The sequence below is a fragment of the Ailuropoda melanoleuca genome, chromosome 4 (genome assembly GCF_002007445.2).
Source record: "Ailuropoda melanoleuca isolate Jingjing chromosome 4, ASM200744v2, whole genome shotgun sequence".
NCBI lineage: Eukaryota > Metazoa > Chordata > Mammalia > Carnivora > Ursidae > Ailuropoda > Ailuropoda melanoleuca.
In genome coordinates this window covers 73,329,795-73,351,030 of record NC_048221.1, presented here as the reverse complement: position 1 = coordinate 73,351,030, position 21,236 = coordinate 73,329,795, and the positions used below count along the sequence as shown (strand labels likewise).

General features: G+C 42.7%; 1 protein-coding gene and 2 long non-coding RNA genes across 3 annotated transcripts; 2 read left to right on the top strand and 1 right to left on the bottom strand.

The window, feature by feature from the left end:
- Window positions 1-175: 175 nt before the first annotated feature.
- Window positions 176-8,888, top strand: LOC117801963. Its single transcript, XR_004624882.1, has 3 exons — window positions 176-277; window positions 8,061-8,160; window positions 8,300-8,888. It is a non-coding gene; the product is annotated as an uncharacterized LOC117801963 (long non-coding RNA).
- Window positions 7,313-20,126, bottom strand: EPCAM (epithelial cell adhesion molecule). Its single transcript, XM_034659090.1, has 9 exons — window positions 19,754-20,126; window positions 17,142-17,249; window positions 16,640-16,880; window positions 15,387-15,452; window positions 13,673-13,736; window positions 12,370-12,471; window positions 11,416-11,616; window positions 9,527-9,571; window positions 7,313-7,755 (listed from the first exon to the last, which is right to left on the bottom strand). Exons 1-9 carry the CDS (start codon window positions 19,827-19,829, stop codon window positions 7,717-7,719), a joined length of 942 nt encoding a protein of 313 aa, XP_034514981.1. The 5' UTR covers window positions 19,830-20,126; the 3' UTR covers window positions 7,313-7,716.
- Window positions 19,225-20,524, top strand: LOC117801964. Its single transcript, XR_004624883.1, has 3 exons — window positions 19,225-19,557; window positions 20,120-20,255; window positions 20,370-20,524. It is a non-coding gene; the product is annotated as an uncharacterized LOC117801964 (long non-coding RNA).
- The last annotated feature ends 712 nt before the right edge of the window (window positions 20,525-21,236 follow it).

Genomic DNA, 21,236 nt, shown 5'->3' with positions numbered 1-21,236 from the left:
TCCCTCCCACCCGTGCGGCGTCGCCTTTGCTGAGACACCCAATCAGCACCCACCGCTGCGTTTCGGTGGGTGGGAGTCCGCCGCGGCAGCCAATCATAAGCGGACGCGGCCCAGCTTCCCGCGCACGTTGATAGCTCTGTCTACTGCGCATGCGTAAACCTAGGTCGCGCGCCGACCCTGGCAGACGGCCATCCTTAAAAGATTTCAGGTCCAGGTGTTTTTCTCTGCTGCTCCTGCGTGGAGTCCGGGTGGATGGATAATTGGGGAAGGAGGCCAGGTGGGTCGTTCTGGCGGTTTTGAGTTTATTATGTACCCGGAAGCATGAGAGGGAAATCAGAAAGAAACTCGAGAACAAGGAAAAACTAGCCTTTCTCCCCATCCTACTACGTGTTTTAAAAACCTCTCCTCTGAGTACTGAGTAATGTATAGAATCGTTGAATCACTGCATTGTACACCTATAAGTAACGTAGCACTGTACGTTAAAACTGGAACTAAGAAAATAAAACTGCACCCCTCTCTCCCTAACAGTCTTCCTTTTCCTTTTTAAGCAAACTGCCAACATCAAGATAATAGGTTTTTCGATAACCTCCTTATCGCTCTGTACTAGCCACATTCTCGTTTCCTCCAATCTTTGATTCATTCATTCATTCAAAACCGTATTTATGTGGCCTTCTATGTGCCAGCCCCTTCTAGAATCTGAGGATCACTAGTAATGTTCAGTTTACATTCTAATGAACGAATTCAGATGATACAGTAAATAAATTTATAGTAAGTAAACTGTTAGAAGATAACTGTTAAGGTGAAAAAAAAAAGATAGGGTGAATTTTTTTTTTTTTTTTTAATGAGCAAAGACCTGCAGGTCAGGATGTGTCCTGCAGTTACCTGCCTTAGGAATGGTATTGCACGCTCCTGTTTGGCTCACCCTTAACGCTGGCTCACCCTTAACCCATGGAAGCATCCCCAACCCTGACTCAGCTGCAGAATTGCCCAGGGGTAGGGGGGGAGGGGGTTTTCAAAGGTATTCCTGGGCCCCACCCACATATAAAAGCTTGGAAATTCTGAAGGTGGGGTGTTGGGATTTTTTTAAAAACCTCCCTGGTTAGTCCTGACCATCAGCACAGTTCTGAAACCACGGGCCAGCAAGTTAAAATTGAAATACATTGGGAAGCAGAGAAGTTGGATCATCAGACTGCAGACTACTTTCCAACAGACCTACGTTTCCCACAGCCTGCAGCGCTCCTCGCCTCTCACTGCAGGTCTGGGGTCTGGCCAGGAAATTCCCCTTCCCGGCCCTGGCTGGCTCAGTCCATAGAGCATGAGACTATTGATCTCGGGGTCCTGAGTTCAAGCCCCACGCTGGGCTGAGAGCTTATGAAAAATAATAATTAAAATAAATTCCCCTTCCCTTTTGACACTTGTGCTCCAACACAAACTTGTCCTTCTGGAATGGCCCCTTCCTGCTCTTTGTGTAGCAAACTGCTAGCCATCATTCTGTCTTCAGGCCCAAATGTCCCCTCGGTCAAACCTGCCCAGTTTCCACAGGTGTAATTAGTTGCATTATCTTCTGGAGTACCTCCTTATTCATATTCATATTATAACAATATTCGTTGCATTGTTTTAGAAATACCTGTTGACTAAGCACTTGGAGACAACACCAATGGGTGTTTATGTTTATAGTTAATGATAATGGCTACTGTTCATCAGCATTCATTGACTGTCAGGTGTTTTCCTTATTTTTACATGTGTTTACTGTTTAAGTCTTCGAAACTCTAGGTATTAGGTACTACTGTTATTCTTATACAACAATGAAGAAATGGAAATTTGGAACTGTGAAGTAACTTGCCCAAGATTGCAAAGTTGGTAGTAAGTGATAGAGCCAGAATTCTGTCTTGCTCCAGATTCTGTATGCTTAACCATCTGTGTGATGTACTTTTTTTGAAAGTTGATGTGTTGGTGGGGTCCGGAGCTGATGGCCAAGAAAGAATTCGGCCAAGAAAGAATTCTGGAGACGTCTTTGGTGCAAAAAGGTGGTTTTATTAAAACAAGGGGACAGGACCCCTGGGCAAAAAGAGCTGCTGCCACTGCTGCTCCGGGATTGTGAGGGGCAACTGATTATATACCTTGGGGCTGAAGGGAGTAAAGATAAGGGAAGTTCCAAAAGAATTTTCGTATGCTAAAGAAGACTCAGGATCTTGGAGAAATGTTATAATCTGTCTATCTCAAGTATTTGTCAATGGGCTGCAGGTTATAATGACATTTAATTTTTTTTGTTAAAGATTTTATTTATTTATTTGACAGAGAGAGAGATACAGCCAGCGAGAGAGGGAACACAAGCAGGGGGAGTGGGAGAGGAAGAAGCAGGCTCATAGCAGAGGAGCCTGATGTGGGGCTCGATCCCATAACGCCGGGATCATGCCCTGAGCCGAAGGCAGGCGCTTAACCGCTGTGCCACCCAAGCCCCCCAAGGACATTTAATTTTATCTACATTTCCTTCTGCCTTTGTGTCCCACATCACGTATGCCATAAGGCCTGACACCTATTGGGTGTGCAGGAAATGTTTGTAAATGAATGAGCTGTGGATCACAATAACTGCTTCTATATGATAACTTGGCTTTGAGTGTCATCTCATCTCTCCCCTTTCCTAGTTCACATTCTAAATAGTTCAGAGGGAGGCAGCGTGGTAATAATTATCTACCTCCAGAGTTGATGTGAGGATTAAAGGAGGTAATTGAAAATATTTTGTGATCTTGGAGCACCTGGGTAGCTCAGTCAGTTAAGTGTCTGACTCTTGATTTCCTCTTGGGTCATATTCTCAGAGTCATGGGATCAAGCCCAGAGTCGGGTTCCACGCTCAGTGCAGAGTCTGCTCAGGATTTTCACCTTCTCTCCCTCTGCCCTTTCCCCACCCCCACCCCTGAATGCTCTCTCATTCTCTCTATATATATAAAAGAGACAAAATCTTTAAAAAATATATTTTGTGATCTTTTGTAAACAGCTTTTATACTGTTGGTGATCACATTTCCCCTCACCCACACTATGTCTAGCTCTTATTCATTGAATTATTTCTCAATTGAGTCTCTTAATTCTAAAAACAAAGAAAATGCCCAAATTTGTCCTGATCTATCTAGAGCGTTAGGACCTAGACACACATGAGAGGATAATTCAAGGTAATGGAATGTCAACCATAAGTTTCTAAAGGCAATTTAAGAAAGACAGAGGGGCGACTGTCTGGCTCAGTAAGTAGAGCCTGGGACTCTTGATCTTGGGGTCATGAGTTTAAGCTGGGTGTAGAGTACTTAGAGAAAAAAAAAAAAGGGAAGCAGCTTACAGGATGAGAAGTACAAGACCTGAGGGGAAGGGGTTTGGGTTAGTTTAGGTGAGGACAGTGGATTTTTCTCTGGTCTTTAAAGATGAAAAAGATTGAAAAAAATCCACTCGAGGGGCGCCTGGGTGTCTCAGTCGTTTAAGCGTCTGCCTTCGGCTCAGGTCATGACTGGCGTCCTGGGATTGAGTCCCACATTGGGCTCCCTGTACAATGGGGAGTCTGCTTCTCCCTCTTTCTCTGCCACTCCCTGATTATGTTCTCTCTTGTGCTCACACTCGCTCTCAAATAATAAAATCTTTTTCTTTAAAAATGTTATTAATTATTTGTCAGAAAGAGAGCACAAGCAGGGGGAGTGGTAAGGCAAGGTAAACAAAAGCAAAAATAAACTTGGGGACTATAACTCAAAATAAAAAGCTTCTGCGCAGCAAAGGAAACTATCAACAAAACTAAAGACAGCCTCCCAAATAGAAGATATTTGCAAATGACATCCGATAAAGGGTTTGTGGGGGTTTTTTGTTTTGTTTTGTTTTGACAGAGAGAGAGAGAGACAGAGAGAGAGGGAACTCAAGCAGGGGGAGTGGGAGAGAAAGAAGCAGGCTCATAGCGGAAGAGCCTGATGTGGGGCTTGATCCCTTAACGCCGGGATCACGCCCTGAGCCGAATTCAGACGCTTAACCGCTGTGCCACCCAGGCGTCCCCCTGATAAAGGGTTATTATCCAAAACATATAAAGAATTTACATAACACCAGAAAAACCAAACAATCCAATTTTAAAATAGGCAGAAGACACGAACATTTATTTTTTTGAAGACATACAGATGGCCAACAGACATAGGAAATGATACTCAACATCACTCATCATCGGAGAAATGCAAATCAAAACAGTCAGATATCATCTCACAAAGAATGGCTAAAAGAAAAAACACAAGAAATGGGGTATCTGGCTTGCTCAGTCAGAAGAGTGTGAGGCTCTGGATCTCAGAGTTGTGAGTTTGAGCCCCATGTTTGGTGTGCAGATTACATAAAGAGTACATTTATTGTGATGATCAGAGTAATGTACAGAATTATAGTACACCTGAAACTAATATAACACTGTAAGTCAACTATTCTGGAATTAAAATAAAATTTCAAAAAATTTAAAGTTTGTTAAGAAAGGAAAAAGGAATGGTAGCCTGTTAGGTCAGTGGGAATTTTTAGAGGAGTTTAGGGGCATGTTTTAGGATAATGGAAAAGAGTTGTGAAATTATGTTGTATCTATCAGAAGTGTTGTATATGTGGAAGACCAATTTTCCTCTACCCTCTTAGGTTCAGTTTTGGGAGTATGTGAATTAAACTGACAAGGCAGATTAACAGAAGAAAAGGCACAGTTGTTAATACTAGTATATCCATAGGAGTAGAAAACATTAGTAAGGCTAAATCCTGAGAACATCAGTATTTCAGAGTCCGTGGAAGAGGAAAACAACCAGGGGAGACTAATGGCAGTTATGCCAAAGAAGTAAATCTGTTAACAACATACTGGGGTAGGAAATGGGAGAGTCATCATGGTGATAAGCTATGGAGAGATCACATGATTACGCACTGGTGGAAAGGGGCCATTGGCAATTAGTAGGTCAGTGTTGTCTTTAGAAGCGTGGATTCAGGAGAGATAGGACAGAAACTTGAGGGCATGGAGTTGAAGGACATGTCATTATCGATTTATTGCCTCTTAACTGTAAATTCACTCTTTTCGCCGGCTCGGCAAAAACGTACCTGAAGCTTTGTCAGTAGAGGGCGCAGGACAGACAGCGCAAGAGAAAAAGGTAGTTATCTCTCCTTGCAACACCTGGTATTTCCCCAGGGCACAGCACCGGGGGCTTCTCCAGCACATGGCTGCTCCTGCAGGGGACAGCAGCCAGCAGCTTCCCCGAGTACCTGCTCCCGCACCCAAATTTAAAAAGGCGGCTTTATGGAGGGCCTTTGGTGTCTGGTAGGACACCTTCTTATGAATAGATTTTCCCCAGCACCCTAGAGCAGGGGTCAACAAACTTTTTCCTTAAAGGACCAGAATGAATATTTTAGGTTGTGCCAATTGGGTCTGACACTGCTCAATCCTTTTGCTATAGTGCAGAACAGCCACACACAATACACGAATTTAGCTGTGCTCCAACAGAACCTTATTAACAGACACTGGCATTTTTATTTCATGTAACTTTCACATACCAGGGAACATTCTTTTCAAATATTTTAAAATGCAAAAGCCATTCTTAGCTCCCAGACTATGTAAAAACAGATGGTGGGCCAGGCTGCAGGCTGGAGTTTGGGGGCTCCTGTCCTCGAGGGCAATTTTCAGTACGTCCCTCCAGCGCAGCCTCACAGCACCTTCCCTGCTCTTCAGAGAGCTGCCCTGCCCTCCCACAAGGTCTGGATCTTGGCCCAGGTAGTGGGGCTTAGGGGAAAAGCAGAGCTCTTCTTTGGGAGCTCTCTTAGCCCTGGGGGTAATGGCTGCTCATTATCCGCTATTCCCATTTTAATGTTCTCCTTACTTTCTACTAGCTGTATCCATTTCTTTTTTTTTTTTTTTAAAGATTTTATTTATTTATTTGACAGAGATAGAGACAGCCAGCGAGAGAGGGGAACACAAGCAGGGGGAGTGGGAGAGGAAGAAGCAGGCTCATAGCGAAGGAGCCTGATGTGGGTCGATCCCATAATGCCGGGATCACGCCCTGAGCCGAAGGCAGACGCTTAACCGCTGTGCCACCCAGGCGCCCCAGCTGTATCCATTTCTATTGCTACAATACAAATCACCACCAATGTAGCAACTGAAGACCATAAACCTTTATTACTCAGTTTCCACGGGTCAGGAGGGTCAGGAGTCTAGGCATCACATAAGTGGATTCTTTTCTCAGGGTCTCAAGACTGCGGTGATGTTGGCCAGGGCTGTGATCTCACCTGGAGTTGCGGTTCTCTTCCAAGCTCACTCGTTGCTGGCAGAATTCAGTTGTCGAGGTTGTGGGACTGAGGTTCTCTCCTCAGCCTGCTGTTTCCTGATAGGTGACCCTCTCCGCAACACGGCAGCTCGCTTTAAGGCTGACGGGGGAACACATCTACAGTTTCTAGTCGTCTCCTACCTTGGGGCACTCCTTCGTAATCTCCCTTTTAATTCAGTCAAGTTATTAGGGATCTTAATCACATCTGCATCTAAAATCTCCTGGCCTTTGCCATGAGATGTAACTTAATCTTGAGAGTGGCAGTTCATCATATTCACAGGCCCTACCCACACTTCGGGGGGGGGGGTTGGGCATATACATCAGAGAAAGAAATCTTGAGGGCCATCCTCGAATTCCGCCTACTACAGAGGAATGAAAATCTTTGTTCAGTCCAGCTTTTGTATTTTCTTTAATGTTTTTCATAGTGTTTTAAAAAATTTCCCATTGAAAGCAAAATACTTCAGGATGCTTTAACTTCATATAAAATGTGTTTGTACTATAACTTACTCATTACGTAAGATGTCGAATGACTGGTGCTTTAATTCAACCAAGCACAGCATTCATGGTTTACAACACTCTCCATCAATTCTGCCCCAATGCGTGTTTGCCAAAGTGCTGATTTGTTTAAAACTTAGATTCATTCAGAATACAACTGTTTGATTTTCCTGTTAAAAGTTAATTATAGGGGCGCCTGGGTGGCACAGCGGTTAAACGTCTGCCTTCGGCTCAGGGTGTGATCCCGGCGTTATGGGATCGAGCCCCACATCAGGCTCCTCTACTATGAGCCTGCTTCTTCCTCTCCCACTCCCCCTGCTCGTGTACCCTCTCTCGCTGGCCGTCTCTATCTCTGTCGAATAAATAAAATCTTTAAAAAAAATTAATTATAGGTTATACATTTTCTATCAAATACACATGATGATAAGTAATCATACAAAACCCTAATTTGTGGTTAGCATTCGGAGCATTTCTCAACCTGTGTATACTAAGAAATTTGATTCAATGATTCAAGTAAAGTTAGGAAATTCAGTTTTAAAATATTTTATTTCAGTTTGTAAAAAAAAAAAAGTTTATATGTACAAGACTCGAAGTAAATAGAAAGGCAGCTTTCAATCACAAATGGATGAGACAGTAGTCATTCAAACTCCACTGGAGAATATCTAAGGTACACATCTTAATGTTAGGCATAAACAATTTTACCTATGCAGTCCAAGTTCTGGATTTCATATCAGATCTACAAAGACAGGACTCTGTGGTCAAATTTTAAGATTGGTGAAGTCAATTTGAAGCTGCTTATACAGGTTTCACTATTACAAATAGAAGATGTCAACTAACAAAAGAGTAGTCCTCACGGATCTCTTTGTCTCATGCTCATACACTTGTAATCTGCTAATTTCCCTTATTGTAGTTACTCTTCAAATTATAGTCATTAAGCAAGTTCCCTATGCATCTCACCCATCTCCTTTATCTGAAATAGAAGAAAAAGAGAAAATTTTATTTTTTTTTTTTTTAAGATTTTATTTATTTATTTGACAGAGATAGAGACAGCCAGCGAGAGAGGGAACACAAGCAGGGGGAGTGGGAGAGGAAGAAGCAGGCTCCCAGCAGAGGAGCCTGATGTGGGGCTCGATCCCATAACGCCGGGATCACGCCCTGAGCCGAAGGCAGACGCTTAACCGCTGTGCCACCCAGGCGCCCCGAAAAAGAGAAAATTTTAAATAATTTCCCAATCTTTTGTTCATCCTGAAAACAGGTTTTTTTTTTTTTTTTAAGGAAATCAAGATAATTCTCTCCCACATTTATGAGCCTTATGGCGGGGGGAGTACTACAAGGAAGCACATACTGAATGCATGACCCAAACTGCTATTTGGAGGTAAGATGGCCAAAGTGAGGGGGGAAGTAGCAGGTGAACTAGATCTGTAAGAATGGATAAGGTCTTTATTAAATGTATGCCATTTTTACATCCAGTAAGAATCAATCTATTTTCTATTATTAATCTTTTAATTTTACAGATGAGGAAACAAATTCAGAATTAAGTGACTTGTCCCAGATCACACAATTAGTTACAGGCAGAACGGAGACAAGGTGATGGAAACTACTACTGCTGGCAAACATTCTACTATGTGGCATACACGGGACCAATACTTTATACAGACTACTTTGTTTAATCCTTACAACGGCTCTGTAGTATTATCCCCCGTTTACAAACAAGGAAACATGGAGGCTTAAAGAAGTAACTGCCTACCCAGCTAACAAGTGGTCAAACCCGCGTCTATATTGCTCTTAACTGCTGCGGTACACTGTCATCCCGCCTTTCTGTTAATGATTCAGCTCAGGGAGTCTGTCCCGAAACCTGGGGTCACCAAACCAATTAAGCCAGATGATCAACTATGGTATGGGGAAAAATGTTACACCTAGACTGTTTTAAATATTCTTTTACATTTCTGTGTGTCTTGGTAAAATATTAGAAAAAAGTACATTTACAATTACAAATAAATGCATAAATAGGTCGAACTGGTGGGTATACTGAAAATGTTGTTGACAGGGTTCAGGAACAAGTGTGTTTCACACCCAGTTCTAAGTGACTGACACACTAACAATCTGACAGTTGGTTTCCACACTAAAGTACATGACTAGTTAGCACACAACAGTTTCAGTAGGACATAAACAGTCTTTTTTAATGATTATTTCACTGGCATAGAGACAGTAAATCAGGTCATCAGTCACATGGGGTTTCTCTAACAATCCATGGAGTATGCCTCTAAAAGACTCCACTGAAAGTTGATACTTCATCAAACAAAAATTGTAGGCTTCCTATCCCACTACTCTTTGAGGCAGAACTCAGTATTAGCCGGTCTGCTGTAGAACTCATGCAAGAGACCATTAAGTAAGGGGCTCCTGGGTGGCTCAGTTGGCTAAGCGTCTGCCTTTGGCTCAGGTCATGATCTCAGGCTCCTGGGATCCAGTCCTGCATCCTGTCTCCCCTCAGCGGGGAGTCTGCTTGCCCCTCTGCGCCTCCCCCCCCACTTGTGCTTGGCTCTCACAATAAATAAAATCTTAAAACAACAAAATAAGGGAATGTAAGTAAGGGAGCATTGAAAGACAGTCCCTAGGGCCCTAAGGACCATACTATAAAGGGGCTCCAGTATAACTGAGTCCTATCAGGGTCTAGGATGGTACAGTGATTATCAGGAGTAAGATTTTTTAAAAAGGGGCTTTTTATAAAGTAATCCATTTACCTCGGCCTTCTCATACTTTGCCAATCTGTTCTTTCTGGAAATAACCTGAATGGAAGAAAAATGATTACTATTTTAGGACTGCTATCCAAAGAAAGAGTTGACCTAAATTGACACACAAATGCTTTTAATGGACGCAATTCCTATCTGAACAAATTTAACTTAAAAATCTATCCACAAACATTATTTCTTAAATTAAAATTTCTCTCCTAAACTAAAAAGAAAAAAAAAAGCCTGTACTTATCATGAGGCGCACTGAGTAATGTACAGAATTGCTGAGTCATTATGCTGTACACCTGCAAGTAACGTAACTCTGTATATTCTATTTCAAGAAAAAAAAAATTAAAAAAACTTTCAAGACCTCCTTCCCACCTGAATCAAAAATCTTTTGGAACAAAAACAAAAAGCCACAACCAGTGAAACAAACCAAAAACCGCACTGAGAAAACCATGAATAATCTGTAATAAAATCTAACAGCCTGGTATGCATTCTTCCAGATTTTGTTCCATCCTCACAGAAATATACACAAAGACCAATGTGCATGAGTTTGGGGAAGGGGGAGCAGTCTAAAAAAATGGGATCATACAGTATCATTTCTCTTTGCACAGCCTGTATCAACATCATAGGAGCCTTTCCAGATCAAAAGCTATAGATTATACTCATTCTTTTTAATAACTTGACTCCATACCATGAATATTCCACCACCTACTCATCCGTTCTCCCACAGATGTACACAAAAGTTGTTTCCAGATTCATCCTTACTAGCAACACCACAATACATAACCTTGACCATGCTTCCCAATATATCTGTGCTTGTTTCTAAAGGACAATTAGATTTATGTGATTCTCTCACGTGTGTATTTCCCAACTGGATTTCTCCTGTAAAATCATCTATCCATGCCTTTTGTTATTCTTTAATTTTCTCATCAATTTGAAAGAACTCATTATATGTTATGCATATTGTTTTATGCATCATGGAGATTTTCCCCCAGCTGATCACTGACATTTTTCACTTTCCAGTATCTTTGCCATACAAAATGTTTAATTTCAATTCAGTCAAATATGTATCTTTTGATTCATGGATTCCAGATTTCTTGCCTTACTTGGTTCCCTTTACCACAAGGTTGTACAAACATTTCCAAAATTAATTGAGAGTTGTTATAATTTTTTAACGTTTTTAACTATAATCCATCTGGAATTTGGGTTTGAACACAGGCGCACTGCTCCATAAAGTGCCATTCACACAGGTGGGCAATACGGCCCGCCGCAGCACAGTGAAACAGGAATTCAACATTTTTTTTCAATTCCATTGAACCGAAAATCTAAGTTCCCACATACCCTCAAACCTACCTCTGAATTCTGCTACGTTAAGATTTCCTAATGCTGGAACATCCTTACATTTCTAGAATAAACCCTGTCTGCTCAGGTGGTACCTTCTGCTGGAGCACTGCTAAATTCAATCTGTGAATCTTTTGTTTAGAATTGCTCTTCCGATTTACCACTTTCAATCCTTTCCATGCTAACGTTAATTGGGTTCTGTTGTTGCGTTTCTTTGAACAGTTCGGGAGTTCAAGGGTTTTGCACTGGCCCTGGCAGGACTGTTGGTAGCGAGAGAACTAAAGGACATTTGTTGCCTGATGGCCATGTAACTGACCTGTGAGGGGCTCGGCTACGAGCTTTTCTCAGGTTAGTATGCTTTCTTGCTTCAGAAGGTGATTATTTTATAAAAAAAGGACCAGATGCAAAAGATTCGTTCACTATATACAGAATTATAAAAAATGAAGCTTTTGTTTCATTAATATGTTCCAGAACGTGGATGTAGCTGTCTCATGCTGTCTCCTTTTCTTGAAAGAATATGCCCTTAAGGGAAAGTTGACTTGTTCTATACTCACCAGCACAACGATTCCAGCAATAACTGCTAGGGTCACAACCACAATGACAGCAATAATACCAGCTTGCAGACCCTGCATTGAAAACTCAGGTGGTTTTTCATCAACATAGTAAATTGCAGTTCGACCGGGATCCAGATCCAATTGTTCCCCATTTACTCTGAGGTCCATTCTATTGGAATGGAACAAGGATTCGTCTTTAACCTGTATTGAGAAGGAGAAAAGCAATTTAAAATATTTAATAAAACCCACCATTGGGATGCCCGGGTGGCTCAGGTCATGATCCCAGAGTCCTGGGATGGAGTCCCCCCATCACAGTCCTTGCTCAGCGGGGAGCCTGCCTCTCCCCCCTGCCTGTGCTGTGACAAATAAATAAAATCTTTAAAAAAAAAAAAAAAACCACACGGCCACATAGAATTACTTGTCAATTATACACTGAAAAAACCATTACCAAGATCTTTGTGGTTTCATCCTTCCTCCCTTCCCAAACCCCAGGCCAGTTTATTTTGAAGCAAATCCCAGATCTCATCAGAAAATGGCTCACTAGAATATATTAAAGTTTATTTATTTTTTTTAATGATAATACATTAAAGCAGAAACGAATTTGAAATCATACTAGTTACACAGCACTTCTTACATAACTTCTTGTTCATGGACATTAAAATGGAGAAGGCTATACACACAAACTATCAAGGATGCACTAGGTAAGAATTATGAGAGAAAATATTCTAGGTAAAAGAATTTGAAAAAAGGCATAAATATACAACAAACAGATCAGAAAAGTATGTGAGAAATATGGAGGGATGAGGACAAAGTTAATTGCAGCCCAAGAACCACTTGGAGAACAGAGGTGTGGATGATGTGTAAGTGGAGAAAAAGATGATGAAAGATCTTAAATCCTTTGAGGCATGACAGAAACATTTCTAAACACAGGAATACAACGAAGATTATACTCACATCTTTTTCAAAATAGTAAGCCACATCAGCTATGTCCACATCATTCTGAGTTTTCTGAGATGAATTTTGCATCAGATCAATAGTGATAAGATCATTTTCATACTGGGAGAAAATGAAAAATACAAATTAATATCAATACAGCCAAAATCATGTAAAAATATCATGGTTCAAAAATCGGAATATTCAGTTTTTGATTTTCTGTAACCTACATTTGTCAGTGTTCCTTTCCATTAGTAGGTAACTGTAATTTACAAATCTTTGGGAGGTTTGTTTTTTTTTGTTTTTTAAAGATTTTTTATTTATTTATTTGACAGAGATAGAGACAGCCAGCGAGAGAAGGAACACAAGCAGGGGGAGTGGGAGAGTTCTCGCAGGCTCATAGAGGAGGAGCCTGACGTGGGGCTCGATCCCATAACGCTGGGATCACGCCCTGAGCTGAAGGCAGACGCTTAACCGCTGTGCCACCCAGGCGCCCCTGGGAGGTTTTAAAATCTATTTTCTTTTCAAGAGTATTTTCTTCCCTTGAAAAAAAATGTAAAACAAGATATTGAAGTATCTTATTTGAGGGCACCTGGGTGGCTCAGTCAGGTAAGCGCCTGCCTTCAGCTCAGGTCATGATCCCAGGGTCCTGGGGTAGAGCCCCACTTTGGGTTCCCTGCTCAGTGGGGAGCCTGCTTCTCCCTCCGTGCTCGCTGCACTCCTCTTGCTCTCTTTCAAATAAATAAATAAAATCTTTTAAAAAATAAAAAAAATAAAATGCTAAAGAAATGCAATCCAAAATGCAGTATGCATTTACCATGTTCTGCTTTTAAGGAACAAAAAAGCATATTCCCTCCTGTCCTTAAAAATGACATAAATTTTGGGGGCGCCTGAGTGGCTCAGTCATTAAGCGTGTGCCTTCGGCCCAGGGCATGATCCCAGGGTCCTGGGATCGAGCCCAAATCGAGCTCCGCTGGGAGCCTGCTTCTTCCTCTCCCACTCCCCCTGCTTGTGTTCCCTCTCTCGCTGGCTGTCAAATAAATAAAATCTTGGGAAAAAAAAAAAAAAACAAATTTTCTGCCTTGAAAAAGTTCCATCACATTCTTCAAGTATTTTTCAACCAGAGAAACAACACTTTCCTTAAGGGTAAAACTGAGGTTTTCGAAGGCTATGGAAGGAAAACAACAGGAAATTTGAATTATTAAGCGTCCAGGGTTTAAACTGTTATTCAAATGCAATTTAACCACTACTGAAAGTCATACCCAAACCATTCTATCCCACTAACGTTCTGCTAAAGCTCATTTACTAAAAACAAAAATCTTACCAGAATATTTGTGATGTATTTAGGATCCAGCTGATAACGAGTTGTGATTGCATCCTTCAGTGCACTGTAAATAAAGATCTGTGTTCTTAAAAAAGTGTCTACACAACATTAAGAAGCACTATTTTTTTAAAGAGCACATCCTTTTAACTAAGCAGGTAGTTCAAGATCTAGAACTGTCATTAATCAAACTTGTTTTAAAAATGTTATGCCATTTTGCAGCTATCATAACTGATTCAGGCTAGAATCATCCATTGATGCTAAAACTGTTGTTCTAGTTTGATTAGAAACAGGATATTCATATGGGACCCCAGTATCTGCCCACAGGTTATATTTATTAATTACAAAAAGTTGAGGCACCCTGGGTGGCTCAGTCGGTCAAACGTCTGCCTTCAGCTCAGGTCACGATGCCAGGGTCCTGGGATTGATCCGTGTGGGGCTTCCCGCTCAGCAGGGAGTCTGCTTCTCCCTCTGCCCCTCCCCCTGCTTGTGGACTCTTTCTCTTTCTCAAATAAATAAAATTTTTAAAAATTAAAAGAAATTAGTACCAAGAGGTAACCAGTAACTCTCCATTACAAACCTGACAGGTATCCCCTTAGCCATAGTTTATATCACTAACAAAAGGACAAGACATCATATGCTTCCTGATGGGAAGTACTGAGAAGGACATACGATCACTTATGTAGTTTTTCTGTCAAAAATGCTTAACCTGGATTTAATTATGAGGAAACATCAGGTAAATTCAAATCTGAGGGACATTCTGTGAAATTATTTGCCTATACTCTCCAAAAATACCATCATGAAGAACCAAGAAAGGCCAAGACAGTGTTCCATATTAAGAGAGACAAAAACATCACAACCAGATGCAATACATCATCTCAGACTGGGTTCTGGGTGAAAAGGGGAAAAAAAATAACCATAAAGATCAACATTGGGAAAACTGGCACAATATGGTGTAACATTAAATTTCCTGAATTTGGTAACTGTAAAGCAGTTATAGAACAGAGTGCCTTTTGGGGAGCCAGGCTGGCTGAGCTGGCAGAGCACAGGACTCTTATCTTGGGGTCGTGAGTTCAAGTCCCACGTTGGGCACAGAGATTACAAGAAAGAGAATGGAAAACAAAACAAAACAGCGAGTGCCTTTTATTCCTAGGATAAGATACACTGAAGTATTTAGGGGTCAAGGGGCATGATGTCTACAACTTGCTCTCAAATAGTTCTGGGAAAAATACCTCTACGTGTTTAGGTAGGTATAGAAAGTATACCCACAGACACATAGAAAATGGGGCAAAGGGGCGCCTGGGTGGCGCAGTTGTTAAGCGTCTGCCTTCGGCTCAGGGCGTGATCCCAGCGTTCTGGGATCGAGACCCACATCAGGCTCCTCCACTATGAGCCTGCTTCTTCCTCTCCCACTCCCCCTGCTTGTGTTCCCTCTCTCGCTGCCTGTCTCTGTCAAATAAATAAATTTTTAAAAATCTTTAAAACTAAAAATAAAAAAAAAAGTAGAAAATGGGGCAAAATGTTCATTGGTGGAAGAGTACTACAGGAAATCTGTCCTATTCTTGCAACTCTATTTCAAAATAAGGTTAAAACATTATAGTATCTCATTTTTTCATAAATATAAAGAAGCATTAAGACTTGTTTTAGTTTTTCTAATGAATTAGAATGAAGACCTGAGTACCAACTGTGCAAATATAATGACCTTAACAGTACGTACGTTTTCAAACTTTCCATATCATAAGGTGTTTCTCTTGTTTTGTGCTTTAGTTCAATGATGATCCAGCTGTAAAGTAAAAAGACAGTATTTAATGATTGACTATAACAACTCAGCCTTTTGTAGTATTTTCCTAATAAGCTAATAGCAAAATTCCCAAGTGGAACTACAGTACAATCAACAGAAAAGGATTTATGTAATAGATTTGCACTTCCAATCCTCCTCGGCTCCCACACATTGCTCATAAAGCACTCATCCAGGAGAAAACACCCTTTCGAACAGGTCAACCTCTGGCCTTGGGCCACCATACTCAAGGCCACGTAAAACCAAGGCCTCGCTGGTCGTGCTGGGCTACACTCAAGGGAAGAGACAAAAGGCACTGAGAGCAGCAGAGAAAAGTGACCGTGAAGCTCCGGAAGACCAAAGGAGAGAGTGCCTGCCTTGGTCTGGATAACTTTCCAGCTCTAGTCACTTCTAATAAAACCTCTTTTGCTTAAGCTAGCTTGAGTGTGTTTCTGCTCCTTTTTACTGTATAAATCTGAGGCAACCATACCTCGGCTTTATTTTATTACTTTAACTTTTATTTAAATTCTAGTTAGTTAACATACAGTGCAATACTGGTTTCAGGAGTAACCATACCTCATTTTACTTTTTTTTTTTTTAAGATTTTATTTATTTATTTGACAGAGAGAGACAGGCAGCGAGAGAGGGAACACAAGCAGGGGGAGCGAGAGAGGAAGCAGCAGGCTCCCAGCGGGGGAGCCCGATGTGGGGCTCCATCCCAGAATGCCGGGATCACGCCCTGAGCCGAAGGCAGACACTTAACCACTGAGCCACCCAGGGGCCCCCATACCTCATTTTAAAACACAATAAACGAGCAAATATATTAACAACTTAAATTTTTCACATACATTTAACACTAATCCAACTTTAAAATCTGACCAGTGTTAAGTAAAAATAGAAGAGGAAAACTATATTTAGTATGCTACCACAAGGAAAAAAATTTTAAATAAGAAAAACATATTGCTAGTGAATTCATAAAATATCTCTGGAAGGTTCTATAACAAACTGGTGACATCAGTTCTGTGGAGGTAAACTGGGTAGCTGCGGGGGGGGGGGATAAAACGGAAACTTTGCACTCTTTTTCCTCTTTTTTGAATTCTAAATCACCAAATCATATTATATATTCCAAAATAAATTTACTTAAACAAATCTGAAAAGCATGAACAACAAGGAATAAGGGCAGCCCAACTCACTAGGTCCTCACTCGTTCGGTGCAGGTTATTTCGGCATCTTTATCCGTTCTTCGGACCCCCGCAGTGTTCACACACCAGCATGTGGCGGTGCCATTGCACTGCTTGGCTTTAAAGAGCCCCTTCTCATCACAGTCGGGATCATAAAGCCCATCATTATTCTGGAAAGCCCCCTCAGGTTTCACTCTTCTCCCAGACTTTGAGCTGGTCATTTCGGCCTTCATCACCAAACATTTGGTTGCCACTGAAAAGAAAGCTTAATGTCACACTGAAAAGTAACTGCAGTTTTATGCTTTAGGAAAAAAACTTTTAACTCCAAACTCCCAGAGCCAAAGATTACTGCAGACTTACATGTTCCCACGTTCACTTTCTAAATTTCAAGAAGCTTCAGCTATGAGGTAATTGACAAAATAACATGATTCAAATTTGAGCCCAAAAAATGCTTCCCGACTCGAGACACATTAGTTAAAGAAGAAAGTTAAAGGCAATGAAATATTCTACTCACGTTTTGAGCAGATGACAGAATTCTGTGTGCCAAGCGAAGTACACTCGCACTGACCATATGTGTTCAAGGAGCAGTTTGTGGTCAGTTTGTAGTTTTCACAGACACATGCTAGATGAAGTCAAAAACAAAATCCCATTTTAAAATGTGAATCTGACTATGAATTCTGGTGTCTCAACTAAATGATACTCTAACAATAATGCCTAAGTTACAGGTCCACAAAGCGTTAAAATGTTTTCTTTTTTGGCTGTAATTTGTTTTATTTTTCAGCTGTAATTTGAGTGGCTGATACTATGGTGAATAGTTTGTTTATATCACACAGACAGAGTCTAATTTGCATGCATTCCCATTTGACTTTTTTAAGCCAAGAATACAGCCCTCTGAACGTCATTTTCAGCTTTGCCTCAATGATGATACTCCCAGTCTTAGATCATTCCCTCCCAGGGTAGGGATAGACAAACCCTTGCTTGTTAGCTACTGACACTTTCCTGAAAATCCACAATTCCAATTCTAGGATCTGGAACAACCCACATTTCTTTCCTCCTCCCAGCCAATTTTCTTTCTTTCTTTTTTTTTTTTAAAGATTTTAGTTATTTATTTATCTGACAGAGACAGAGACAGCCAGCGAGAGAGGGAACACAAGCAGGGGGAGTGGGAGAGGAAAGAAGCAGGCTCACAGCAGAGGAGCCTGATGTGGGGCTCGAACCCATAACGCCGGGATCACGCCCTGAGCCGAAGGCAGACGCTTAACCGCTGTGCCACCCAGGCGCCCCCCAGCCAATTTTCTTAAAAAGAAATGCTTGCTTTTGAGTTTAATGGTATCAGTCAACCCTTGGACAATTTACCTTGGAAAAATTATACTTTCACATGAGCTTGGGGGCACTTCTGTTTGTGGCCTTCCTAAAATTAAATCTTAGTACCAAACTTTCAAAGTGATATTACACAGCTTATCCTGGATATTAATACCAGTTTAATACCTCTGCCCCTTCCTTCTCTCTCTCTCTCTCTCTCTCTCTCTCTCGCTTACTCCCTCTCAAATAAAACCTTAAAAAAAATATAGTTATACCTTTGACTATCTCAAAAGTTCGTTTTAACTTCAAATTGGCAAGCCCCTCTAATTCCTTTTGTCTACCTAAGAGAACGCAATCATTAACAACAAAACCACTGTGACAAGCCATCTTTTTTTTTATATTGCTCCTTCCTATCTCAAGTTGGTTTTAGTTATTCCCTGTTTAAGTTATAATTAATATGAACCACCTATAGAATTCGTCGAGCACTAAACTCAGTATTGGGATCACAGAAGGAGATAGTGGCTTTCTCTCAAGGAGTCCAAGCCTTACTCATCACTCTACTTCATCACAGCTCAAAAGCACCTTTTCATGCCCATGGGATGTGAAATTTAAAACAGACCAATTAGGTACAGATTTTTCTGAACCGACAGCAACTATCATCACTTTAAAGCAATTTAAGATTAAGTACTCAGCCTTGGACTGGAGTTAGAAAAACAGGAGTTGATTAAACTGCGTTATTTTGAAAGTGTAATGCATTAGGCCCATGCTCTGTTGGTGAAGGTTTCCTTTCCTGAAAGCTCTGGCCAACTGCCACTTTACTTCTGGCCACCATCTCACAAAAAAAATCAACAAATGGCAGACAAGATATTTATTCCAACTAAGAAAACTGTGATCAAACCACATGTCCAATATGTGGATAAGGGCGCGACCTTCCACACCAGAGATTGTTCCGTCACCACTTACATCGTGGTTTCCAAGACTAAAAGAAACGGAAAACTCTGGATGTTATGTGGGAGTAAAAACACACATACACAAGATACAAAACTGTGTTTCGCTTTAGGGCAATGTTTACAGCAATGTCTAAAAATATATATATCCTGGGATTAATAATGGGATTCTCTTGAAGTGTTGGGATTGTGGGTTTGTTTTTACTCTTTACAGATATCGGTATTTCTGGGTTCCCTACAATAAACTTGGCATTACCTACACGATCCTTAAAAAAGAGTAAACACCCACACTCCCACGCCAGGTCGTGAAGGCCCAGAAGGACTTGCTCCCGCGCGCAGGTGTGCAGCGGCCCCGGCGGCCTCCCGGCAGCTACCTGTCCCCGCCCGAGACTCACATCCGGGGCCAGCCACAGGTGCCGAGGGGAGGGGCGGGCCAGCGATTGGTGGCCACCGACGCCCCTGCCGGCGGCTGCAAGTTTCCGCCACACTAGGACCCCCCCAAGCGCGCGCCAGGGCCGGAGAACGTGGGCGCGCTCAGACGGCGTGCGGCACCCGCGCCGCCCCGGGCCCCTCTGGCCCACTCCGAGGCCGAAAAGTCCCCGGACTTGGCCGCTCCGTTCCCTGCCTGCCCCCCGCCCCTGCTCCGGGCCATTATCCTGGAGAGCGGTGCACAGCGGCGAAGTAAGACGGCTCCCTCGCGGCCGTGCGAGCGGGAGCCTTCCCACCCCCTCCCTCGCGCAGAGGGCCTGGGCTGCGTCAGCCCCGCGCGGTCCGCTCCAGACGGGAAAACGTGGCCGGCCGCCCCTTGCCCACCACCTCTGTCTCGGATGCCGAGGGACGTCCCCGACCCGGCCAAGCCCACAACTCTGCTCCTTACCTTTCTGAGCCACGGCCACCGCCACGGTGGCCGCCGCGAACAGGAGCCCGAACGCGGGGACCTGGGAGCGCGCCATGCTGCGCGCGCGTCGTCGAGAGGGGCGCGGGGTGGGCTGGGGGTTCGCGGGAAGGGGCGAGGCACGCGGAGGGAGCGGGGCGTCGGGAGCCCGCTGGCCAGCCGGGGACGCGAGGCCTGGGACGCGCGGGTCAGCGTCGGAAGGACGGCGGCGAGGTGCTGCCTGGCCCACGACGCGAGCTCGCCGAAGTATCTGCGCACTCTGCGGGCGCGGCGGGGCGGAGCAGACCTGGCCGACTTGGCGGCCCCGCCTCCCGGGCCCTGCCCCAGGCTGCGCACCTTTGTCCGCAGGTCCCCGGCGTTGAGTCACCGACTGGGGGCGGGCGGGAGGGAGCAAGCGCCCCTCCCCCACACCCTTCGCGGCCGTTGGGGCGCCACCCCCTCCCCAGGTGTTGGCGGGCGGCGGCCAGCCCCGCCCGGCCGGCAGGTACTTCCTCCTGCGGCTGCCAGTTGGGGGCTGGAAGGGCGGTGGGCTGCGACCGTGACAGTTGGCAAGGACCCTTGGTGGCCACGGAGAAAAACTGAGTCTTCCTTTTACTAGAGAGAGCACGACGCTGAAACCTTGAAGAAATGGGGCCTGAAGGAAGAGTGAGATGTCTGGGAAGAGGAAGGTGGAGGCTAAAATGGAATACAAAGGAAAGCGGGAATACCGTCCAAACCACAATAAAAAATAAAAATAAATAAAAAAAAGTTGACCGGCGCACCTGCGTGGCTCAGTTGGTTAAGCATCTATCTGCCTTAGGCTCTGGTCAGGATCCCAGGTCCTGGGATCTAGTCCCACATCTGGCTCTCTGCTCAGTAGGGAGTCTGCTTCTCCCTCACCCTCTCCGCCTGCTCATGCTCTCAAATAAATAAATAAAATATTAAAAAAAAAAAAAAAGTAGACCTTTGAGCTTCACCTGGCAGCCACACTCCTTTGAAACTAGAAAAAGAGAACTCTCCCTGGCTGTTCACGGGGTGACAAATTCGTGTTCTTTATAATTATTCTCATTCTTCTACCTTTTTTTATAAGTACTTTTAGCACTTGAAGATGTAAGAAAAGCTATTCCCATAGATCCAAATGCTGAGAACTGAGATGATTCCAGCTTCGATTAATATTGCAGAACAATGTTGATGAGTCCTTTGAGGTAGAACGAAGGACAATAATTTGTTTCAGTGCAAATGAATTCAAATTACAACATGCTATTATTACAGTCTTAAAATAATTGTAATGACTTGAGGCTTTCTAAGTATTAAGTGTTTTTAATTTATTTTGACTAGCCGTAATAAGATAACCTATTTTTAAAAGGCTTTTTTTTCCTGTTTTAGAGATCAAAGAAAGAATTCAAAAGAGGAAAGGTGAAAAAACCAATTTTAAGATACAACTAAATTTGATTAATTTTTACAAGTGTATATCAAGTAAAAAATT